Source organism: Saimiri boliviensis, chromosome 7 (genome assembly GCF_048565385.1).
Source record: "Saimiri boliviensis isolate mSaiBol1 chromosome 7, mSaiBol1.pri, whole genome shotgun sequence".
NCBI lineage: Eukaryota > Metazoa > Chordata > Mammalia > Primates > Cebidae > Saimiri > Saimiri boliviensis.
Window position 1 is genome coordinate 13,432,389 of NC_133455.1, and position 23,477 is coordinate 13,455,865.

The following is a 23,477-nucleotide window of genomic DNA, read 5'->3' on the forward strand; positions in this document are numbered from 1 at the left end:
CCTCTGTCCTGTTTTTCTCCTTGTTAGGTTCTCCTTCTTTCTTCTCTGCTCCTCCCTCATGCAAATTCCTATTTAATACAGAGACCTGTAGGGTCTCTTCATTTTGTAGTTTCCTTGCAGAGTGTATCTCACCTTTGTAGCCTGAATAGTTTTTCAAGGTTTACTGTTAACCATAGGGTATCTCTGTGGAGGGACGTGTGATGTTACATAATCCCTCGGCCCTCCCTGTGGCATTTTATTGACTTCTCTGGTTTTATGCAGACTCCGTGATCTCATCTTGGACCATGTGTCAAAAAAGAAGAAATTAAAAAAAGTGACAAACTCCATGGAACAGGGACTTGTCTGCCTTGTTCATTGCTGTATCTTCAGCACCTGGGACTTGGTTGGTGCATATTGGGCTCTCAATAAATATTCATTGAATGAATAAATGACTGAATAGGTGAATGGATACGTGTGATATGCTTAGACTGAAGAGTAATTTGAATTTAACTCTCCTCCCCACTTTTAGATTGCCAGAGAGAGAGAGGTTCAAGTCCAGCCTACACAAAGGCTCTGATAATCCAGGCACAAGAGCCAATCAAGTCCAGCTGTCCAATTGTTAATGCAGCATGGCCATCACTAAGGGAATTAAAATGCCTACAGTTCCTATAACTTAGTGAGAATGTAGATGAGCATAAGACCAAGATGAAAAAAGAGGTTATGAGTCCACACACATTTTGAGATGATAGGAAGATAAGCTTCCTTCCTGTAACTAAGACCAACAGAAAACATACGAGGACTCAAGGCTGAAATTTTCTTGCATACTATTGCCTTGTTAGGGAATGTGCCATCAATCCATCCATCCATCGATCCATTCATCCACCATTCATCCATCCATCCATCCATCCATCTGTCCGTCCATCCATCCATTCATCTAACCATGCAACCATCCATCCATCCATCCATCTATCTATCCATCCACACATCTCCCCACCCACCCATCCACCCATCCACCCATCCACCCATCTACCCCTCCATCCATCCATCAAACCATCCATCCAGCCACCCATCCAACGCAGTATATATATAATATTGAGAAATATGCTTTAGCTTAATCAGTGTGAAATTAAGCTAATATCAGTGCTTAACCAAGTTATCATGAGACTGAAATGGTATTATTTAGGTAAAGCACTCAGCACTGGGTCTCAATAAATGGTAACTATTGTTATTAGGATCCAAATACCACACCTGAATTCCATGGCCCCAACTCTTTCCAGACAGACATCAAACATTCAGTTCAATTTTATTCTCCAGTATTTGAGGAAGATAAATAGGGTAAAGGAATCTGAAGAGGAAGGAGGTAGATTCAGGTTGGACCATTGAAGAAAAGAGACTGTAGGTTGTGTCTGGGGTGTAGAATTGAGGGGAAGGCCACCTGGGACCATCCCCCTTTAAAATGTTGCAGGAAGTCAGTCTCCAGATGACCCTACTATAGAGGGTCATCCATAAAGAGCATCCATGAGGGTAGTCAGGAGGCAGGAACACAGGAAGGATACAGGAGCGTGATATAGGTAAACCCTCCTCCACCGCAACAGCTGGTCAACCCAGGCCCAGCCTACGTCAGGGTGCTGTAGGGCCCGATGGGTATGTTGATCCGGTTCTGCAGCCAGTTGATGTAATCCTCTTGAGGCATATGGATGATGTGTTCTCGCACAAACTGTGGGGCAGACACAGCGGCAATCTTAGAATTTGGTCTAAAAAGTAGACTCCACTTTCTCTTCCTCCCCTCAAGATCCTGGAAGATTTGTGGTTGAGACTGGTGGCCCCAGGAATACCATTCAGGCATTCATAATGCTTAGAGCATCAGATTGAAGTGGTCCTTTGGGGAAGAGGATATCTTTCCAGCTTCCTGGCTCAGCAGGATAATTTTAAGCCCCTTCTTATTGCTACTGATGCAAGGAAATTTGGGGAGGGCAGGAAAGCCCAGCTATCTGCATTTTACTTTCTTTTCCACTCCTTAACATCTTTTCAAAAAGTCTTTTGTCTCTAAACATTTTTGGTTTGTAGATCCCTTTGAGAGTTGGCAACAGCTATGGGCTTGCTTTCCTGTGTGTTTAAGACACACAAAAGACAGAGTTTCATGTAGACCCCCACATCCAGGTTATTAGAAGTTCTGTGATGTTGGGTGGCTGGCAAGATGGCTGAACAGGAACAGCTCTGGTCTGCAGCTCCCAGTCAGATCAACACAAAAGGTGAGTGATTTCTACATTTCCAACTGAGGTACTCATCTCATCTCACTGGGACTGGTTAGACAGTGGGTGTAGCCCATGGAGAGTGAGCCAAAGCTGGGTGGGGCATTGCCTCAACCAGGAGGGGCAGGGGTCAGGGAACTCCCTCCCCTATCCAAGGAAAGTCATGAGGGACTGTGCTGTCAGGAATGGTGAATTCCAGCCCAGATACTATGGTTTTCCCATGGTCTTCACAGTCTGAAGACCAGGAGATTCCCTTGGGTGCCTGCACAACCAGGGCCTTGGGTTTCAAGCACAAAACTGGGTGGCTGTTTGGACAGTCACCAAGCCAGCTGTAGGAGTTTTCTTTTCATACCCCAGTGGTGCCTGGAATGCCAGTGAGACAGAACCATTCACTCCCCTAGAAAGAGGGCTGAAGCCAGGGAGCCAAGCGGTCTGGCTCAGTGGATCCCACCTCCAAGGAGCCCAGCAAGCTAAGATCCGCTGGCATGAATTTCTCACTGCCAGCACAGCAGTCTGAAGTTAACCTGGGATGCTGGAGTTTGGTGGTGGGGAGGGGAATCCACCATTACTGAGGCTTGAGTACATGGTTTTCCCTTCACCTTGTAAACAAAGCCTCCAGGAAGTTCAAACTGGGTGGAGTCCACCATAGCTCGGCAAAGCTCCAGTAGTCAGACTCCCTCTCTAGATACTCCTCTCTGAGCAAGCCATCTCTGAAAGAAAGGCAGCAGCTCCAGGCCGGGGTTTATAGATAAAACTCCCATCTCCCTGAAACAGAGCACCTGGGAGAAGGGGCAGCTGTAGGTGCAGCTTCAGCAGACTTAAATGTTCCTGCCTGCTGGCATTGAAGAGAGCAGTGGATCTCCCAGCACAGTACTTGAGCTCTGCTAAGGGATGGACTGCCTACTCAAGTGGATTCCTGACTCCTTGCCTCTTGACTGGGAGACACCTCCCAGCAGGGGTCAACAGACACCTCATACAGGAGAGCTATAGCTGGCATCTGGCAGGTTCCCCTCTGGGATGAAGCTTCCAGAGGAAGGAACAGGCAGCAATGTTTGCTGTTTTGTAGCCTCTGCTGGTGATACCCAGGCAAACAGGATCTGGAGTGGACCTCCAGCCAACTCCAGCAGACCTGCAGCAGAGGGTCCTCACTATTAGAAGGAAAATTAACAAACAGAAAGGAATAACATCAACATCAGCAGAAAGGATGTCCACACAAAAACCCCATCTGAAGGTCACCAACATCAAAGACCAAAGGTAGATCAATCCATGGAGATGAGGAAAAACCAGTGCAAAAAGGCTGAAAATTCCAAAAACCAGACTGCCTCTTCTCCTACAAAGGATCACAACTCCTAGCCAGCAAGGGAACAAAATGGGACAGAGAATAAGTTTGATGAATTGACAGAAGTTGGCTTCAGAAGGTGGGTAATAACAAACTCCTCCAAACTAAAGGAGAATGTTCTAACCCAATGCAAGGAAGCTAAGAATCTTTAAAAAAGGTTAGAGGAATTGCTAACTAGAATAACCAGTTTACGGAAGAACATAAATCACCTGACGGAGCTGAAAAACACAGCATGAGAACTTTGTGAAGCACATACAAGTATCAATAGCTGAATTGATCAAGTAGAAGAAAGGATATCAGAGATTGAAGATCAACGTAATGAAGTAAAGTGTCAAGACAAGATCAGAGGAAAACAAATGAAAAAGAACGATCAAAGCCCCCAAGAAATATGGGACTATGTGAAAAGAGCAAACCTACATTTGATTGGTGTACCTGAAAGTAACAGGAAGAAGGGAACCAAGTTGGAAAACGTTCTTCAGGATATTATCCAGGAAAACTTCCCCAACCTAGCAAGACAGGCTAACATTCAAATTCAGGAAATACAGAGAACACCACAAAGATACTCCTTGAGAAGAGCAACCCGAAGACACATAATCATCAGATTCACCAAGGTTGAAATGAAGGAAAAAATGTTAAGGGCAGCCAGAGTGAAAGGTCAGGTTACTCACAAAGGGAAGACCATCAGACTAACAGCAGATCTCTCTGCAGAAACCCTACAAGCCAGAAGAGAGTGGGGACAATATTCAACACTCTTAAAGAAAAGAATTTTCAACCCAGAATTTCATATCCAGACAAACTAAGCTTCATAAATAAAGGAGAAATAAAATCCTTTACAGACAAGTAAATGCTGAGAGATTTTGTCACCACCATGCCTGTGTTAGAAGAGCTCCTGAAGGAAGCACTAAATATAGAAAGGAGAAACTGGTACCAGGCACTGCAAAAACATACCAAATTATAAAGACCATTGACACTATGAAGAAACTGCATCAACTAATGGGCAAAATAACCAGCTAGCATCATAATGACATGATCAAATTCACTCATAGCAATATTAACCTTAAATGTAAATGGGCTAAATGCCCCAATTAAAACACACAGACTGGCAAACTGGATCAAGAGTCAAGACCCATCAGTGTGCTGTATTCAGGAGACCCATCTCACATGCAATGACACACATAGGCTCAAAATAAAGGGATGGAGGAATATTTACTAAGCAAGTGGAATGCATTAAAAAAAAGCAGGAGTTGCAATCCTAGTCTCTGATAAAACAGAATTTAAACCAACAAGGATCAAAAAAGACAAAGAAGAGCATTACATGATGGCAAAGGGATTAATGCAACAAGAAGAGCTAACAATCCTAAATATATATGCACCCAATACAGGAGCACCCAGATTCATAAAGCAAGTTCTTAGAGACCTACAAAGAGACTTAGACTCCCACACAATAATAGTGGGAGACTTTAACACCCCACTGTCAATATTAGACAGATCAATGAAACAGAAGATTAACAAGGATATTCAGAACTTGAACTAAGCTCTAGACTAAGTGGACCTAATAGACATCTACAGAACTCGCCAACCCAAATCAACAGAATATACATTCTTGGCAGGGCACGGTGGCTCACGCCTGTAATCCCAGCACTTTGGGAGGCCGAGGCAGGTGGATCATGAGGTCAAGAGATCGAGACCATCCTGGTCAACATGATGAAACCCCGTCTCTACTAAAAATACAAAAAATTAGCTGGGCATGGTGGTGCGTGCCTGTAATTTCACCTACTCAGGAGGCTGAGGCAGGAGAATTACCTGAACCCAGGAGGCAGAGGTTGCGGTGAGCCGAGATCGTGCCATTGCACTCCAGGCTGGGTAACGTGTGAAACTCCGCCTCAAAAAAACAAAAACAAAAAACAAAAAACCAAAAAGAATATACATTCTTCTCAGCACCATATCACACATATTCTAAAATTGACCACATAATCAAAAGTAAAACACTCATCAGCAAATGCAAAAGAATGGAAATCATAACAAACTGTCTCTCAGACTGCAGTGCAATCAAGTTGGAACTCAGGATTAAGAAACTCACTCAGAACTGCACAACTACATGGAAACTGAACAACCTGCTCCTGAACAACTACTGGATAAATAACGAAATTAAGGCAGAAATGAATAAGTTCTTTGAAGTCAATGAGAACAAAAACACAATGTACCAGAATCTCTAGGACACAGCTAAAGCAGTGTTTAGAGGGAAGTTTATAGCACTAAATGCCCACAGGAGAAATTGACACCCTAACATCACAATTAAAAGAACCAGAGAAGAAACAGCAAACAAATTCAAAAGCTAGCAGAAGACAAGAAATAACTAAGATCAGAGCAGAACAGAAGGAGACAGAGACATGAAAAACTCTTCAAGAAATCAATGAGTGCAGGAGCTGGTTTTTTGAAAAGATTAACAAAATAGATAGTCTGCTAGCCAGACTAATAAAGAAGAAAAGAGAGAAGAATCAAATAGACACAATAAAAAATGATAAAGGGATATCACCACTGATCCCACAGAAATACAAACTACCATTGGAGAATACTATAAATGTCTTTGTGCAAATAAACTAGAAAATCTAGAAGAAATGGACAAATTCCTGGACACACACACCCTCCCAAGACTAAACCAGGAAGAAGTTCAATCCCTAAATAGATCAATAACAAGTACTGAAATTGAGGCAGTAATTAATATCCTACCAACCAAAAAAAACCCAGGACCAGATGGATTCACAGCTGAATTCTACCAGCAGTACAAAGAGGAGCTGGTACCATTCCTTCTGAAACTATTTCAAAAAATAGAAAAAGACAAATTCCTCTCTAACTAATTTTATGAGACCAACATCTGCCAAAACCTGGCAGAGACACAACAACAACAACAACAACAATAACATCAACAAAAAAAAAAAAAAGAAAAAGAAAATTTCAGGCCAATATTCCTGATGAATATTGATGTGAAAATCTTCAATAAAATACTGGCAAATCAAATTCAGCAACACATCAAAAAGCTTATCCACCATGATCAAGCTAGCTTCATCCCTGGGATGCAAGACTGTTTCAACATAAACAAATCAATAAATGTAATCCATCACACAAATAGAACCAATGACAAAAACCACGATTATCTCAATAGATGCAGAAAAGGCCTTTGATAAAATTCCACACCCCTTCATGCTAAAAACTCTCAATAAACTTGGTATTGATGGAACGTATCTCAAAATAATAAGAGCTATTTATGACAAACCGACAGCCAATGTCATACTGAATGGGCAAAAGCTGGAAGCATTCCCTTTGAAAACCAGTACAAGACAAATATGCCCTCTCTCACCACTCCTATTCAACATAATATTGGAAGGTCTAATCAGGGGAATCAGGCAAGAGAAAGAAATAAAGGATATTCAAATAGGAAGAGAGGAAGTCAAATTGTCTCTGTTTGCAGATGACATGACTGTATATTTAGAAAACCCCATTATGGTAGCCCGAAATTTCCTTAAGCTGATAAGCAACTCCAGCAAAGTCTCAGGATACAAAATCAATATGCAAAAATCACAAGCATTCCTACACACCAATAATAGACAAACAGAGAGCCAAATCGTGAGTGAACTCCCATTCACAATTGCTACAAAGAGAATTAAATACCTAGGAATACAACTTACAAGGGAGGTGAAGGACCTTTTCAAGGAGAACTACAAATCATTGCTCAAGGAGATAAGAGAGGACACAAACAAATGGAAAGACATTCAATGCTCATGGATAGGAAGAATCAATATTGTGAAAATGGCCATACTGACCAAAGTGATTTATAGATTCAATACTATCTCCATTAAGATATCATTGACTTTATTCACAGAATTAGAAAAAACTACTTTAAATTTCATATGGAACCAAAAAAGAGCCCATATAGCCAAGGCAATCCTAAGCAAAAAGAACAAAGCTAGAGGCATCATGTTACCTGAATTCAAACTATACTACAAAGCTACAGTAACCAAAACAGCATGGTACTGGTACCAAAACAGATATATAGTCCAATGAAACAGAACAGAGTCCTCAGAAATAACTTCATACATATAAAACCATGTGACCTTTGACAAAGCTGACAAAAACAAGCAATGGGGAAAAGATTCCCTATTTAATGCATAGTGTTGGGAAAACTGGCTAGCCGTATGCAGAAAATTGAAACTGGACCCCTTCATTACACTTTATACAAAAATTAACTTCAGATGGATTAAAGACTTAAATGTAAGACCTAAAGCCATAAAAACCCTAGAAGAAAACCTAGGCAATACCATTCAGGACATAGGCGTGGGCAAAGACTTCATGACTAAACACCAAAAGCAATGGCAGCAAAAGCCAAAATTGACAAATGAGATCTAATTAAACTAAAGAGCTTCCACACAGCAAAAGAAACTACCATCAGAGTGAACAGGCAACCTATGGAATGGGAGAAAAATTTTGCAATCTATCCATCTGACAAAGGGCTTATATTCACAATCTACTAGAAACTTAAACAAATTTACAAGACAAAACCCCATCAAAAAGTGGGCAAAGGATATGAACAGACATTTATATGTCTGTTCTCAAAAGAAGTAATTTATATGGCCAAAACACATATGAAAAAAGGCTCATCATTACTGGTCACTAGAGAAATGCAAATCAAAACCACAATGAGATACCATCTCACACCACTTCGAATGGCAATCATTAAAAAGTCAGGAAACAACAGATGCTGAAGAGGATGTGGAGAAATAGAAATGCTTTTACACTGTTGGTGGGAGTATAAATTAGTTAAACCATTGTGGAAGATAGTGTGGCAATTCTCCAAGGATCTAGAACCAGAAATACCATTTGACCCAGCAATCCCATTACTGGGTATATACCCAAAGGATTAGAAATCATTGTACTATAAAGACACATGCACACTTATGTTTATTGTGAGACTATTCACAATAGCAAAGACTTGCAACCAACCCAAATGCCCATCAATGATAGACTATATAAAGAAAACATAGCACATATACACCATGGAATACTATGCAACCATAAAAAAGGATGAGTTCATGTCCTTTGCAGGGACATGGATGACACTGGAAACCATAATTCTCAGCAAACTAGCACAGAAGCAGAAAACCAAACGCCGCATATTCTCACTTATAAGTGGGAGTTGAGCAACGAGAACACATGGACGAAGGGAGGGGAACATCATACACCAGGGCCTGTCAGGAGTGGGGGTCCAGGGGAGGGAAAGAATTAGGAGAAATGCCTAATGTAGATGATGGGTTTATGGGTGCAGCAAACCACCACGGCACATGTATACCTATGTAACAAACCTGCACATTTGTTACATAGGTACACATCATATATATATCATATATATCATCAACATATATATATGTTCTCACTGGGAGAAGAGCATGCTAAATTTTATTAGCCAGGGCTGTGGACTCACCTCAGATAAAAGTGGAGCCCCTGGCACTCTTTTTACCCATGCAGGGACTACCTTTTCAAGTCCTTCATAACTTCAGGTGGAGGTTGGACCCCATAGCCGGTAAGTAGCAGGTGGAAGTTGCCCTATAGTTTTGGCCTAACCTGCTAGAGTCTTTCCTGAAGAAGCTTCATAGGTCATGGGGAGTATAGTCTGGGCATTCAAATTTGTCCACAAGGTCATCCTCCTCCTTCCACTCTTAACCTTGCCCTCATTAACACATCCAGGTCATCCTGTGGAAAGGCCCTCCTGGCAGGAAAATGTCAAATGCTCCATAGCCTGTTCAAGGCCTGAGAATTGGACCTTTTGAGTCACTTCTTTACCAGGAGGGAGGCCTCAAAGGCCCTGTTAAAATGCACGTAGGCCATCAGATAAAATTAAATAAATGACTTCATTAGCCTCTGCTAACCTCTTACTGTGGAGTCCTTGTATCACTGATGCCTTTTGACAGAGCACCAGGAACTTCCTCTGGTGATGATGGTGACCAACTACTGAAAACTGTTTAGTGGCTCCTAAATTTTTATATTGAACCTCAAAGGTCAGCACGGACTGACCTCTCTAATCCCCTGTGAACCAAGCCCTCCTTGCCCACTTCCTTCCACACTCATTGACTGCCAGTGAGTTCTCCCAACAAGTCAAGTCATGTGCTGCTTTGGGATTTTTGCACATGCTGTCTTCTCGATCTGCTCTTTCCCTTTCTCTTCATGGTGTCATCTTCTCACGGTTGAGGTCTCACGGTAAAAGTCACCTTCTGAGTTGCCTGAGTTAAGGTAGATCCCTTCTAACTTATGCCCGGGGCTCCTCAAACTGTATGGTGCATACAAGACACCTGGAATCCCATTAAAATTTAAACTTGGAGTTAGCAGACTGACTTGAAGCCTGTGATTCTGCATTTCTAACAAGCATCCAGGCGAGGTCCATACTGCTGGAGTCCACGGACCACACTTTTAATAGCAAGATAAAGGACTCCTTATTATAACCGCCCGTTTTGTATGCCACTCCAAAGCCTCTGAGTTTCCAGGGAGTACCATTTACATAGAATATAATGTCCCTTGCAGTTGGAGTTAGGCAACCAGGTAATGGGACGATCCCTCTCCTATTAGAATATGAGCTCCATAAATGGAGCGGCCTTTGTGTCCCCGCACTTAAACAGTGCCTGAATGTTGAGAGGCGATGGAATGGGGACACCTGAAACACTGTGGGGGTAAAGGAGGTGGTGGTTACCTCAATAGCCACAGCAATGTCAGGGGAGCACAGTTCCCAAATCCTCAGATCCTGCAGCACCTTCAGGAGTACGTGGGGTCGAATCCTCAGGTCTAGGTTTTCCCCAAACTTCTGCAGTTTCACCAGGATCTTTTTGGCAGGGCGGAAGTTCTTTAGATCCTCTGGCAGTTTGGACAACAGATCAAAGTACCTTCAATTCCAAGAGGAGAGGGCAGGTTAGGAAGCTGCTGGAAGATCTGAGCACCTCTGGCCATCCCTCTCCACTTTCTCTTTCTGCTACTCTGTGATGTCTCCAGGGCAGCAGGACTCTTTATCTGGGGGCCTTTCCTCTGTGGCCCACAGATCAGGCATGTTTTTACTTTTAGAGGTAGGAAAAGATGGAGAATGACTTGCATTTCATTAAAAAATAGAACAAGGGTGTGCTTTCAAGGGATGCATTTGTAATTTTTCTGTCAGACAATGTGAAATGTTAGAAGAAAGGAATGGACTTTGGTATCTAAACTTCTCTTCTGAGGGTTAATCAGGTCGGAGTGGACGTACATACACCTGCGGGTTGTCTTCAAGAATGCAGGAGGCTCTCACACCTAAGATGGTGTGTGTGTGTATGTGTTTGTTTGTGCATTTTCTATCTCTTTGACTAATGAGCAAGGTTGGGTCAAAGCTTTGTGTATTTCAGTGTTACGTGAATTTGAGAGTAGTTTTGGAATCCATCCTTGAAGAACCTACTTCATCTAACCTACTTTAGGCCTAACTTAAGGAGATGGTTCAGACGTGATCAGGTCTTAAGGCAGGTGGATCTCAAAAAAAAAACACGACTCCCTCACCCCTTGCTATATATGTGCCCATTGTAGAAAGTTTTGAAGTTGAAATTGATCATCTGTTGTATATTTTGGGCTTCTCATACTTCTTTGTAATTTAGGATATATGTTTATTATGTTGATTCCTGTCTCCTTGTTTAAAATAAAATTTCATTGAGGAGAAAAGGAACCTCATCTGAGTTACTCAGTATTCAGTGTTAGAATCCTGCCTTACTGATAGTAGGTGCTCAATAACTATCATTTGAAAGACCGAATGAGCAATTGGATGAATGAAGAACTACAAACTCAACATCACTCTTATTAGGCTGTGGTTTGTTTGACCTGATTTTTAATGTTACTATGGAGGGCAATTACTTCCCCCATAATAACACCGGAAATTCCACTATTAGAGACAGAGGCTGAATCCCACTGTGGGAGGACCAGCATTAGTTTCCTTCTGTTTATGTGAGTTAGTTCATAACTTCCTTTTTCCCCCCTGACCCACTTCCATCCCATAGAGGGAAGAGGGTTTGCAGAAGACTCTTCCCCCCTTTCATAGGAGGGTTCCTCTTAAAAGCCTCATGTATCTTCAGGGCCAGACATTGCTTGTGAGAAACTGATGTCCTTGGATGTGAGGTTGTGTAGAAGTTCCCACAACTCTGCAAAGACTCCACGGACCTGCTTATAAGTTCCTGTTTCACATTATTAAACTCATGGAAAGGATTCTGGGTACATGTTTTACTTTCTCATCTTACTCTTAGATCTTAATGTATTCACCCTGCTAGGATGGGGTTTGGGACACCACAGTTCAGTACATTCCAACTCTACATTGCAAGTGAACATACAGATGATGTTAGACAGGAGTTTGAATCCTAAATTCACCATTTACTGCTGTTGTGACCTTTGACAAGTGAATTTACCCCTCGGCCTCTCTGCTTCCTTGTTTGTGAAATGGGGGTTAATATGTACCTTTCAAGATTACTTTGTTGGGGGGGATAAAATAGACAATTTATGTAAATTGCTTATGTGGTGACTGCCACCCAGTTATCACTCAATTCATGTTGCTTTTTCTTTGTTACTTATCATCACCCTTGTGCTGGGGCACAGTGTTTCTAGGATACGCCTGCCTAGTTTTGCATTTTTACGGGATTATATTACTTGGGTGGATGTAGCAATCACTACCCCATAGACCTCAGAATCTGTAGAAAATTTTCAGGTTGATATGCCTCATCTGCCTGTTCCACAGGGCCTGGCAAGGCTGTCCTTATTTGCAAGTTTGAATCAAACAGCAGGTAAGTATGGAGAACACAATGGGTTGGATTATCTGTGATTTCAGAGTTCTGGGCCTGACTGTGCTCTGGATTTAGTGTGTCTGCGGCAGGGGGGATCCTACTGGCCAGTGACAGTTTTGGAGTAATTCCTCTCTATGCCTTGAAGGACAGTGGAATGAATTGTGATCTTGTAATAACAATACCGTATCCTCTTCCAGGGACCATCTTATCTGGTTCTTAGGATATTTACCAGTGGTCTGCAATTTCTTCTGCATCTCCTTTTACTACAGATATTTGATGTCTCATTTTTGCTATGTCCTTTTGAAAATTTGAGACAAGGACAAAAGCACGGAACTTCTGGACACCTCTCTCTTCTTGGCGCCTACAAGGTTGTATGAGAAAGGGAGAGAAGAATAAGATACCCTCCTCCTATAACCATCCTAGCTGCCCTTAGAGATCTGACTTAAATACCTTTTCATTCATGAGGCTTTTCTTTTTCTTATATATATATCTAAAAGAAATATATATATATATATATATATATATATATACACAAAAGAAATATATATATATATATATGAAATATACATATACACACACACACACACATAAAATTGCACTTTAGGTTTTGGGGTATATGTGCAGAACATGCAGGATTGTTGCATAGGTACATACATGGCAATGTGATTTGCTGCCCATGAGGCTTTTCTTAACCCTCTCAACTAGTCTTTAACTTAGGATCTGGCTTTTGCCACAAGAGGATACAGCTCTCTCCAAGGTTCTGAAGCACTATTTTCCAGTTAAATCTAGTCACTTTTTATTAGCTTTCATTCTCTTCCTACTTCTGATTGTATTTACACAGCTTTTCCATCTGTAAGTTGGGGAAGAATAATGATTCCTATTTGTCAGAGGTGAGGATTAAATGATACAATGTGTGTAAAGTGTTGAGCTTCATGCCAGACACACAGCAGAGGAGCTCATGCTGGTTCCTCTCTTCCCCACTCTCCTCATCATTTTGTGCCTATGTTCTGTCTCTCCAATGACACTTTATATTATAAATATCACCATTTCACCCCACTGTATACAGCTTTCAATGACTTTTCAGTTTACTCAGAATAAATTCTTCTCCAAGACTCTAAATTATTCAGCCCCCACATTTTCTGGCTTTATCTCCATCCTTTCCATTTCTTCTCTTCCAGAATTGTGTCCTTTGGCTCATGATCAAAGTCCCTGTGATAAAGCTCAACCACCACAGCTAGACTACCAAGTCCTTTATAATCTGGCTTATCTACCTGTCTGATCACCTTGCAACCACCCTATGCCCCAGCCACACCTGACTACTGGCAGTTCCCTGACTCTCTGTGTCCCTCTGACTTCTGGGACCTATCTGTTGCTTTTCCTTGAAACCTTCTGCCACCCTACTTTTCCAGCATGACTTTAAAAAATTGTTTTAGGTTTGGGGCTACCTGTGAAGGTTGGTTAAATAGATAAACATGTGTCACGGAGATTTGCTGTACATATTACTACATCACCCAGGTATTAAACTCTGTATCCGAGTTATTTTTTCTGCTTTTCCCCCTCCTCCCACTATCTCCCCAGTGTCTGTTGTTTTCTTCTTTGTGTTCATAAATTCTTATCATTTAGCTCCCACTTATAAGTGAGAACATGTGGTATTTGGTTTTCTGTTCCTGTGTTAGTTTGCTGAGGATCATAGCTTCAAGTTCCATCTGTGTTTCCACAAAATACATGATCTTATTCTTTTTTATGGATGCATAATATTCCATGGTGTATATGTACCACATTTTCTTTATCCAGTCTGTCATTGATGAGCATTTAAGTTGATTCTGTGTCTTTGCTATTGTGAAGAATGCAATGAACATTTACAGGCATGTGTCTTTATGGTAGGATGATTTATATTCCTCTGGATATATACCCAGTAATGGGATCATTGGGTTAAATGTTAGTTCTACTTTTAGCTGTTTGAGGAATATCCATACTGTTTTCCACAATGGTAGAACTAATTTATACTCTCATCAACAGTGTATAAAGTTTCCTTTTTCTCTGCAACCTCACCAGCATCTGTTATTTTTTGACTTTAATAATAGTCATTCTCTAGATGGGTGTGGTGGCACGTGCCTGTAGTCTCAGCTACTTGGGGTGCTGAGGCAGAAGAATCTCTTGAACCCAGGAGTCGGAGGTTGCAGTGAGTCAAAATCAGGCCACTGTATTCCAGCTTGAGCAATAAAGTGAGACTCTGTCTCAAAAAAAAAATTAATGTGTCATTCTTACTGATGTGAGATGGTATCTCATTGTGGTTTTGAGTTGTATTTCTCTAATGATCAGTGATGTTGAGCTTTTTAAAATATGCTTCTTGGCCACATGTATGTCTTCTTTTGAGAAAGTGTCTGTTCATGTCCTTTGCCCACTTTCCAATGGGTTTTCTCTTGTAAATTTCTTTAAGTTTCTTATAGACACTGGATATTGGACCTTTGTCAGATGCATAGTTCTCAAATATTTTCTCCCATTCTGTGGGTTGTCAATTTACTCTGTTGATAGCTTCTTTTGCTGTGTGAAAGCTGTTAAGTTCAATTAGATCCTATTTGTCAATTTTTGCTTTTGTTGCAATTGCTTTTGGTGTCTTTGTCATAAAATCTTTGCCTCTTCCTAGGTATGGGATGGTATTGCCTAGGTTGTCTTCCAAGGATTTTATAGTTTTGGGTTTTACACTTAAGTCTTTAATCCATCTTGAGTTGATTTTTATATATGGTGTAATGGAGGGGTCTAGCTTCAGTCTCTGCATGACTAACTGGTTATCCCAGCAGCATTTATTGAATAGGGCATCTTTTTCCCATAGCTTGTTTTTGTCAGCTTGGTCAAAGTTCAGATGGCCATAGATGTGCAGCCTTATTTTTGGGCTCTCTGTTCTGTTCCATCAGTCTATGTGCCTGTTTTTAGTACCATGCTGTTTTGGTCACTGTAGCCTTGTAGTATAGTTTGAGGTCATGTAATGTGATTCCTCTAGTTTTTTTTTTTTTCTCAAGATTGCTTTAGTTATTCAGGCTCTTTTTTTTGTTGTTGTTCCATATATTTTTAAAGTAATTCTTTCTAGTTCTGTGAAGACAATTTGATATGAATAGAATTGAATTTATAAATTGCTTTGGGCAGTATTGCCATTTTAGTGATATTGATTCTTCCTATCCATGAGCAAGGATGTTTTCCATATTTTGGGGTGTCTTCTCTGATTTATTTGAGCAGTGTTTTGTAATTTTCATTGTAAAGATCTTTCACTTCCCTGATTAGCTAGGTATTTTTTGTGGCAGTTGTGAATGGAATTGCTTTTCTGATTTGGCTCTCAATCTTGTTTTTGTTGGTGTATAGGAATGCTAGTGATTTAAAAAAAAAAAAAAAAGCAGATCCAGTTTTAGGGAATACATTTTTACTTTGAGACTAACAAAATGGCCTTTTATTTTTTGTGTGCTTAGAGATTGCCTGTATTTTACTTTTTTTCTGAAATTTACACCTAATTTGAGAGTTAAATACACTTACTTAAATAATTCATAGAATTACATATACTTATACATAAAGGTATTTTGTAAACTGCATATCCCTGTGCTCAGATGTTTATTGTTGTAGCTAATAAAGATGCTAGCTATAATTTATTGAGCAAGATATATGCAAGATGCTTTTTGTATACAGTTTGTTTAATTCTTTTTTTAAAGAAGAGGAAGAAAGAGAAAGAGGAAGAGGGAGAGAGGATGGGGGTATTGCTTTATTGCCCGGGCTAGAATGCAGTCTAAATATGGGTATGCCTATAATTGTCCTTAATAATGGAGACATAAAAGAAAATGAGGGAAGAGAATAACAAACAAGGAGCCAACCAACATTTCGTTTAAACTTCTAAGTTGATATGATGTGGTACTGATAAGAGTGTATATTTTGTGTATTTAAAGTGGAGAGTTCTATAAATGTTAATTACGTTTACTTGTTCCAGATCTGAGTTCAAGTCCTGGATATCGTTGTTAATTTTCTGTCTCATTGATCTGTCTAATATTAATGTTGAAGTCTCCCACTATTATTGTGTGGGAGTCTAAGTCTCTTTATTAGTCTTATATGTCTGGGTATTCCTGTATTGGGTGCGTATATATTTAGGATCTTTAGCTCTTCTTCTTGTTGCATTGATCCTTTTATCATTATATAATGTCCTTCTTTGCTTCTTTTGATCTTTGTTGCTTTAACGACTATTTTATCAGAGGCAAAAATTGTAACTTCTGCTTTTTATTTATATATTTTAGCTCTCTGGTTGGTTGGTAAATCTTTCTCCATCCCTTGTTTTGAGTCTTTGTGTATCCTTGAATATGAGATGGGTCTGGATGCAGCATACTGATGGGTTTTAGTTTTTTATTCAAATTGCCTGTCTGTCTTTGGATTGGGGGATTTAGTCAATTGAAATTTAGAATTAATAATGATATATGTGAGTTTAATACTGCCATTTAATATTAGCTGGCTATTTTGCCCATTAGTTGATGTAAATTCTTCATTATATTCATGCTCTTTTTGGTATTTTTTAGAAAGGCTGATACTGTTTACACATAGAAAGGCTGTTCCTTTCTATGTGTAGTGGTTATTTCAGAAGCTCTTGTAAAGCAGGCCTGGTGGTGATGAAATCTCTGAGTGCTTGCCTGTTCACAAAAAACTTTATTTTTCCTTCACTTATGAAGCTTAGTTTGGCTGGATGTGAAATTCTTGGTTGAAAGTTCTTTTCTTTAAGGATGTTGAATATTGGTCCCCACTCTCTTCTGGCTTGTAGGGTTTCTGCTGAGAGATCTGCTGTAAGTCTGATAGGCTTCCCTTTGTGGGTAACCTGACCTTTCTCTCTGGCTGCCCTTAGTATTTTCTCCTTCATTTCAACCTGGTGAATCTGACGATTATGTGCCTTGGAGTTGCTCTTCTTGAGGAATATCTTTGTGGTTTTCTCTGTATTACCGGGAGTTGTGTCTTATCCTGCCTTACTAGGTTGGGAAAATTTCCTGAATAATATCCTGAAGCATATTTTCCAGCTTGGATTCATTCTCTTCATCACATTCAGGTACACCTATCAAGCATAGATTAGGTCTTTTCACATAGTCCCATATTTCTTGGAGACTTTGTTCGTTCCTTTTTATCCTTTTTTCTCTAATCTTGTCTTCTTGTTTTATTTCATTGAGTTGGTCTTCGACCTCTGATATACTTTCTTCTGCTTGATCAATTCGGCTGTTAAAACTCATGCATACTTCACGTAGTTCTCGTATTGTGTTTTTCAGCTCCATCAATTAACTTATATTCCTCTCTAAATTGTGTATTCTTGTTAACATTTCGTCAAACCTTTTTTCAAAATGCTTAGTTTCTTTGGATTGGGTTTGAACAAGTTCTTTTAATTCACAGAAGTTTCTTATTGTCCACATTTTGAAGCCTGCTTCTGTAATTGGAACACACTCGTTCTCCATCAGGCCTTGTTTCGTTGCTGATGAGAAACTGTGATCCCCTGCTGAGGGAGAGGCATTCTGATCTTGGGTATTCTCAGCCTTTTTTGGCTGTTTTCTTCCCTTCGTTGTAGATTTATCCATCTGTGGTCTTTATAATTACCGTCTTTGTAATTGGGTTTCCGAGTGGACGTCCAACTTATTGATTCTCAGCGCCGAAATCTGAGCAACCCACTGCGCTGACTAAATCAGCGGCGTTAAGATTGATGGTGCTTTTCTGACTGCACCAAGAACCTATGCTCCGAGGCACCGGCAAAACCGCCTCGCTGGTCACAAGAGTCATGCTGGCCACCCGTGGGACTCCTCCGCTGGGAATCTCCTGGTGCCTGAGCAACAAGAATTCATGTGAAGGTATGGCGTCCTCTCATTCTTTGTGCTTTCACTGGGAGCTACAATCCCGAGCTGCTAGTGATCAGCCATCTTGGATCAGTTTTCGATTTTTGTACGTTGATTTTGTATCCTACAACTTAGCTGAAGTTATCAGCCAAAGGAGCTTTTGGGCTGAGACTATGAATATTTTGTATATAGAATCATGTTGCCTACAAACTGATATAGTTTGACTTCGTCTCTTCCTATTTGGATGCCCTTTATTTCTTTCTCTTGCCTGATTGCTCTGGCTTGGACTTTCAATACTACAACAAATGGAAGCGGTGAGAGAGGATATCCTTGTCTTGTGCTCACTTTCAAGAGGAATGCTTCCAGCTTTTACCCATTCATTATGATATTGGTTGTGGGTATATCATAGATGGCTCTTATTATTTTGAGCTATTTTCCCTCAATACCTAGTTTGTGGGGAGTTTTTTTGTAACATGAAGGGATGTTGAATTTTATCAAAAGCTTTTTCTGCATCTGTTGAGATAATCAAATGGTTTTTGTCTTCAGTTCCGTTTATGTGATAAATCACATTTATTAATTTTTGTATGTTGAACCAACCTCATATCCCAGGGATGAAGCCTACTTGATCATGGTGGATTAGCTTTTTGATATGCTGCTGGATTTGGTTTGCAAGTATTTTGTTGAAGATTTTTGCATTAATGTTTATCAAGAATGTTGACTTGATGTTTTCTTTCTTTGCTGTGTCTCTATCAGGTTTTAGTATCAAGATGATGTGGCCTCATAGAATGAGTTGGGGAGAAGTCCCTTCTCCTCAATTTTTTGGAATAGTTTCTGTAGAAATAGTACCAGCTCTTGTTTGTACATCTGGTAGAACTTGGTTGTGAATCTATCAGGTCCTGTTCAATAAATGGTGCTGGGATAACTGGCTAGTCATATGTGACTCCATCAGGGCTTTTATTTGGTTGATAAACTATTTATTACTGATTCAATTGCAGAGCTTGTTATTAATTTGTTCAGGGAATCAATTTCTTCCTGGCTCAGTCCTGGGAAGGTGTATGCGTCCAGGAATTTATCTGTCTCTTCTAGGTTTTCTAGTTTGTGTGCATAGAGGTGTTTGTAGTAGTTTCTGATGGGATGATTTTATTTCTGTGGGGTCGGTAGCAACATTCCCTTCATCGTTTCTAGCTGTGCTTTTTGAATCTTCTCTATTGTATTTTATTTTATTTTTTGAGGGGAGTCTTGCTCCGTCTCCAGGTGTGAGTACAGTGGCATGGATCTTGGTTCACTGCAAACTCCACCTCCCAGGTTCAAGTGATTCTCCTGCCTCAGCCTCCCAAGTAGCTGGGACTACAGGCATGCACCACCATGCCCAGTTAATTTTTGTATTTTTAGTAGAGACAGGGTGTCACCATGTTGGCTGGGATGGTCTTTATCTCTTGACCTTGTGATCCACCTGCCTCAGCCTCCCAAAGTGCTGGGATTACAGGTGTGAGCCATCGTGCCCAGCCTCTCTCTTTTATTTTTAATTAGTCTAGCTAGTGACCTATTTATTTTATTATTTTTTTCAAATGACAAACTCCTGGATTTGTTTATCTTTTGAATGGTTTTTCATGTCTTGATTTCCTTCAGTTCAGCTCTGATTTTTGTTATTTCTCATCTTCTGCTAGCTTTGGGGTTGATTTGTTCTTGCTTCTCTAATTCTTTCAGTTGTGAAGTTACGTTGTTAATTTGTGATCTTTCTAACTATTTGATGTGGGTATTTAGTGCTATGAATTGCCCTCTTAATATTGCCTTAGCTGTGTCCCAGAGATTCTGATACATTGTATCTTTGTTCTCATTATTTTTAAAGAACTTTTTGATTTCTGTTTAATTTCATTATTTACCCAGAAGTCATTCAGGAGCATATTGTTTAATTTCCATGTAATTGTATAGTTTTGAGTGATTTTCATTGTGTTGATTTCTATTTTTATTGTGCTATGTCTGAGGGTGTGTTTGATATGATTTCAGTTATTTTACATTTATTGAGGGTTGTTTTATGTCCAATTATGTGGTCAATTTTAAAGTATGTGCTATGTGGTGATAAGAAGAATGTACATTCTGTTGTTTTTGGGTGAAGACTTCTGCAAAGGTCTATGAGATCCATTGGGTCCAATGCTGAATTTAGGTCCTGAATATCTTTGTTAATTTTCTGCCTCAATTATCTGTTTGTTACTGTCAGTGCAGTGTTGAAGACTCCCATTATTATGGTGTGGGAGTCTACGTCTCTTTGTAAGTCTCTAAGAACTTGCTTTATGAATCTGGGTGCTCCTATGTTGGGTGCATATATATTTAGGATAGTCAGGTCTTCTTATTAAATTTGAACCCTTTACCATTATGTAATGCCCTTCCTTATCTTTTCTGATCTTTGTTAGTTTGAAATCTGTTTTGCCTGAAATTAGGATGGCAATGCCTGCTTTTTTCTGTTTTCCATTTGCTTAGTAGATTTTCCTCCATTTCTTTATTTTAAGCCTTTAAGTGTCATTATGCATGAGATGAGTCTCTTAAAGACAGCATACCATTGGGTCTTGCTTTTTTTTTTTTTTTTTTGAGACGGAGTTTCGCTCTTGTTACCCAGGCTGGAGTGCAATGGCGCGATCTCGGCTCACCGCAACCTCCGCCTCCTGGGTTCAGGCAATTCTCCTGACTCAGCCTCCTGAGTAGCTGGGATTACAGGCACGCACCACCATGCCCAGCTATTTTTTTTGTATTTTTAGTAGAGACGGGGTTTCACTATGTTGACCAGGATGGTCTCGATCTCTTGACCTTGTGATCCACCCGCCTCAGCCTCCCAAAGTGCTGGGATTACAGGGTCTTGCTTTTTTATCTACCTTACCTGTGCACTTTAAGCAGGGCATTTAGCCCATTACCTTCAAAGTTAGTATTGTTATGTGTGGATTTGATCCTGTCACTGTGTTGTTAACTGGTTACTCTGTTGGCTTGTTTGTGTGGTTGCTTTACAGTGATGCTGTACTCCTCATCCTTCAGGACTTATTTGCTTATCTGAAAAGGATCTTATTTCTCTTTCATGTAGGAAGCTTAGTTTGTCTGGATATGAAATTCTCGGTTGAAGATTTTTTTCTTTAAGAATGTTGAATATAGGCCCCCAATCTCTTCTGGGTTACAAGGTTTCAGCTGAGAGGTCTGCTGTTAGCCTGATGAGGATCCCTTTGTTGGTGACCTGCCCCTTCTCTCTAGCTGCCTTTAACATTCTTCATTTTGACCTTGGAAAATCTGCTGATGATGTATCTTGGGGATGATCTTCTTGTGTAGAAACAATCAAGAGTTCTCTGTATTTCCTGAATTTGACTATTGGCTTCTCTAGCAAGGTTGGGGAAGTTTTCATGGATGATATCCTGAAATATATTTTCCAAGTTGTTCAGCATGACTCTTGGGTTTGAATTCTAGCTTTACTGCTTAGCCACTGGAGAACCTTTGACAAGAGGCATCTCTGAGCTCACTTTTATCATCTACAAAATAAGTCTAATAATAGCACCTATCTCATAGGATTGTTGTAGCATTAAATGATACATAAATCCAAAGCTCTTACATCCATGAATGGTTCATAGTAAGTGCTCTGGAACTATCACCTATGTTTATTAAACTGAAAATACTGTTTCCAGCTGGGTGTGGTGGGTCATGTCTGCAAACCCAGTACTTTGGGAGGTCAAGGTGGGAGGACTGCTTGAGGCCAGGAGTTTGACACCAGCCTGGACAATATAGTGACACTCTACCTGTACAAAACAAAACAAAAAAACTTAGTGCTTAAGGCTGCAGTAAGTATGATTGTGCCACTGAACTCCAGCCTGGGTAACAGAGCAAAACCCTATCTCTTAAAAAAGAAAAGCAAAGAAAATGCTGTTTCCTCCAAGGAGACCTTTCTGAGGGCTGTCTGGGGTCAGGTGGGGCATCCCTTTTTTGTTCCCTTAGCATGCTGCTTCCTCCTGCAACCTCTAGACCTCTCTCTGCTAATTTCCTGTTTAATTTTCCACTTTTCCCTACTGGACTGGCAGCTTCCAGAAGGAAAGGGCAAGGATTAGTGTTCTCCAAACCCTGGTCCCAGAGCATTCAATCCATCAGTGCTATGAGAATGAGAGTGTAACGGGCCATCATGCAAACTTTGTTCCATAGATGCATTCATTGGAGTGGATGGCCTCTGGAGTCAAGAAGTAGGCTAGAAAGGGAGGAAGTTATTGGGTTGTCAGAAGAGAGAAGAAGAGCTTTCAATGGCTTTCTGGTGCTCTTAAAATCAAATCCCATGTCATAACTGTGGCATTTGTGGCTTGCATGATGCAGCCCTCATCAAATTCTCCATGGCCCTTCTGGACTTGGGAATTTGCATGCACTTTTCCTTCTGTCTGGAATGTCATTCCAGCTTCTCATCACACTGCTGGCTCTTCCTCATCCTTCAGGACTCATCTAAAAGTCACCTCCTCAGAGAGGTCTTTCCAGATTTCCCAATCTAGATTAGGTATCTATGCGCTCTCTCTCTCATAGCACCCTGTTCTCTTCCTGTAGGACCATGGTTATAATTTTTACCTATACACTTATGGATGCAGTTACTTCACTTCTGCCCATATTTTCCAGAAGACTGTGAGCTCCTTGAGGATAGATAACAAGTTCTCCTTGTCTATGATATAGCCCCAGCACCTGGCATCTGGCGTGCATATAGTAGGTACCCAGGAATGCCCTTTGAATGAATGGATATATGTGTGCCCTTACTTCATGAGGATTTCCATCTTGTCCTGCAGGCAGAAACCAGCTTCCTGGGCTACGCTGTAAAACTTGGCCCTCATGGTGTTACACACCCCACTCTTGTATTGGATGTTGATGTCATAATTAGTGCGGCTGTGGACACAGATAAGAAAAGCTTGGGGGATGAAGCCCAGGGATGTCCCCTAGTAACCTCCCTAGTAACCACTCTGGCCTCCCTGGGCCCCAATGTGCTCTGCATCAGGGACTCCCTGTAGCCACCTGGGTTCTCTGCCCTCACCTTGAGCCTCCCTAAGCATCATCCTGGACACAGGAAGGACAGATCTTCCCAATAGCATCAGGATGGTGGTTCAGACCCTATTAACGGAGCCCACAGTGAGAGAGCTGGTTGCTGGTGCCCAGCAAATGTTAAGGATGGTGAGATGAAATTTGTAGCTGGAAAATTCAGGCTTAAAGTCCAGCTCCCCCACTTCTTAGCTGTGTGGCCTCAAGCAAGACA

At 40.7% G+C, this 23,477-nt stretch overlaps 1 protein-coding gene and 1 long non-coding RNA gene across 2 annotated transcripts in view; one reads left to right on the plus strand and one right to left on the minus strand.

Annotated features, from left to right (window-relative positions):
• Positions 1-23,477, plus strand: part of LOC104652046 (uncharacterized) — a 217,943-nt gene that overhangs the window by 52,250 nt on the left and 142,216 nt on the right. The gene's annotated exons all lie outside the window — the stretch shown is intronic.
• Positions 1,271-23,477, minus strand: part of CCDC60 (coiled-coil domain containing 60) — a 216,293-nt gene continuing 194,086 nt past the window's right edge. Inside the window, exons 11-14 of the mRNA XM_003932195.2 lie at positions 22,988-23,113; positions 12,625-12,756; positions 10,307-10,496; positions 1,271-1,696 (exon numbers count right to left, since the gene is read on the minus strand). Coding sequence (XP_003932244.1) covers positions 1,595-1,696; positions 10,307-10,496; positions 12,625-12,756; positions 22,988-23,113 — 550 coding nt within the window. The 3' untranslated portion in view covers positions 1,271-1,594. The remainder of the gene's footprint in view (positions 1,697-10,306; positions 10,497-12,624; positions 12,757-22,987; positions 23,114-23,477) is intronic.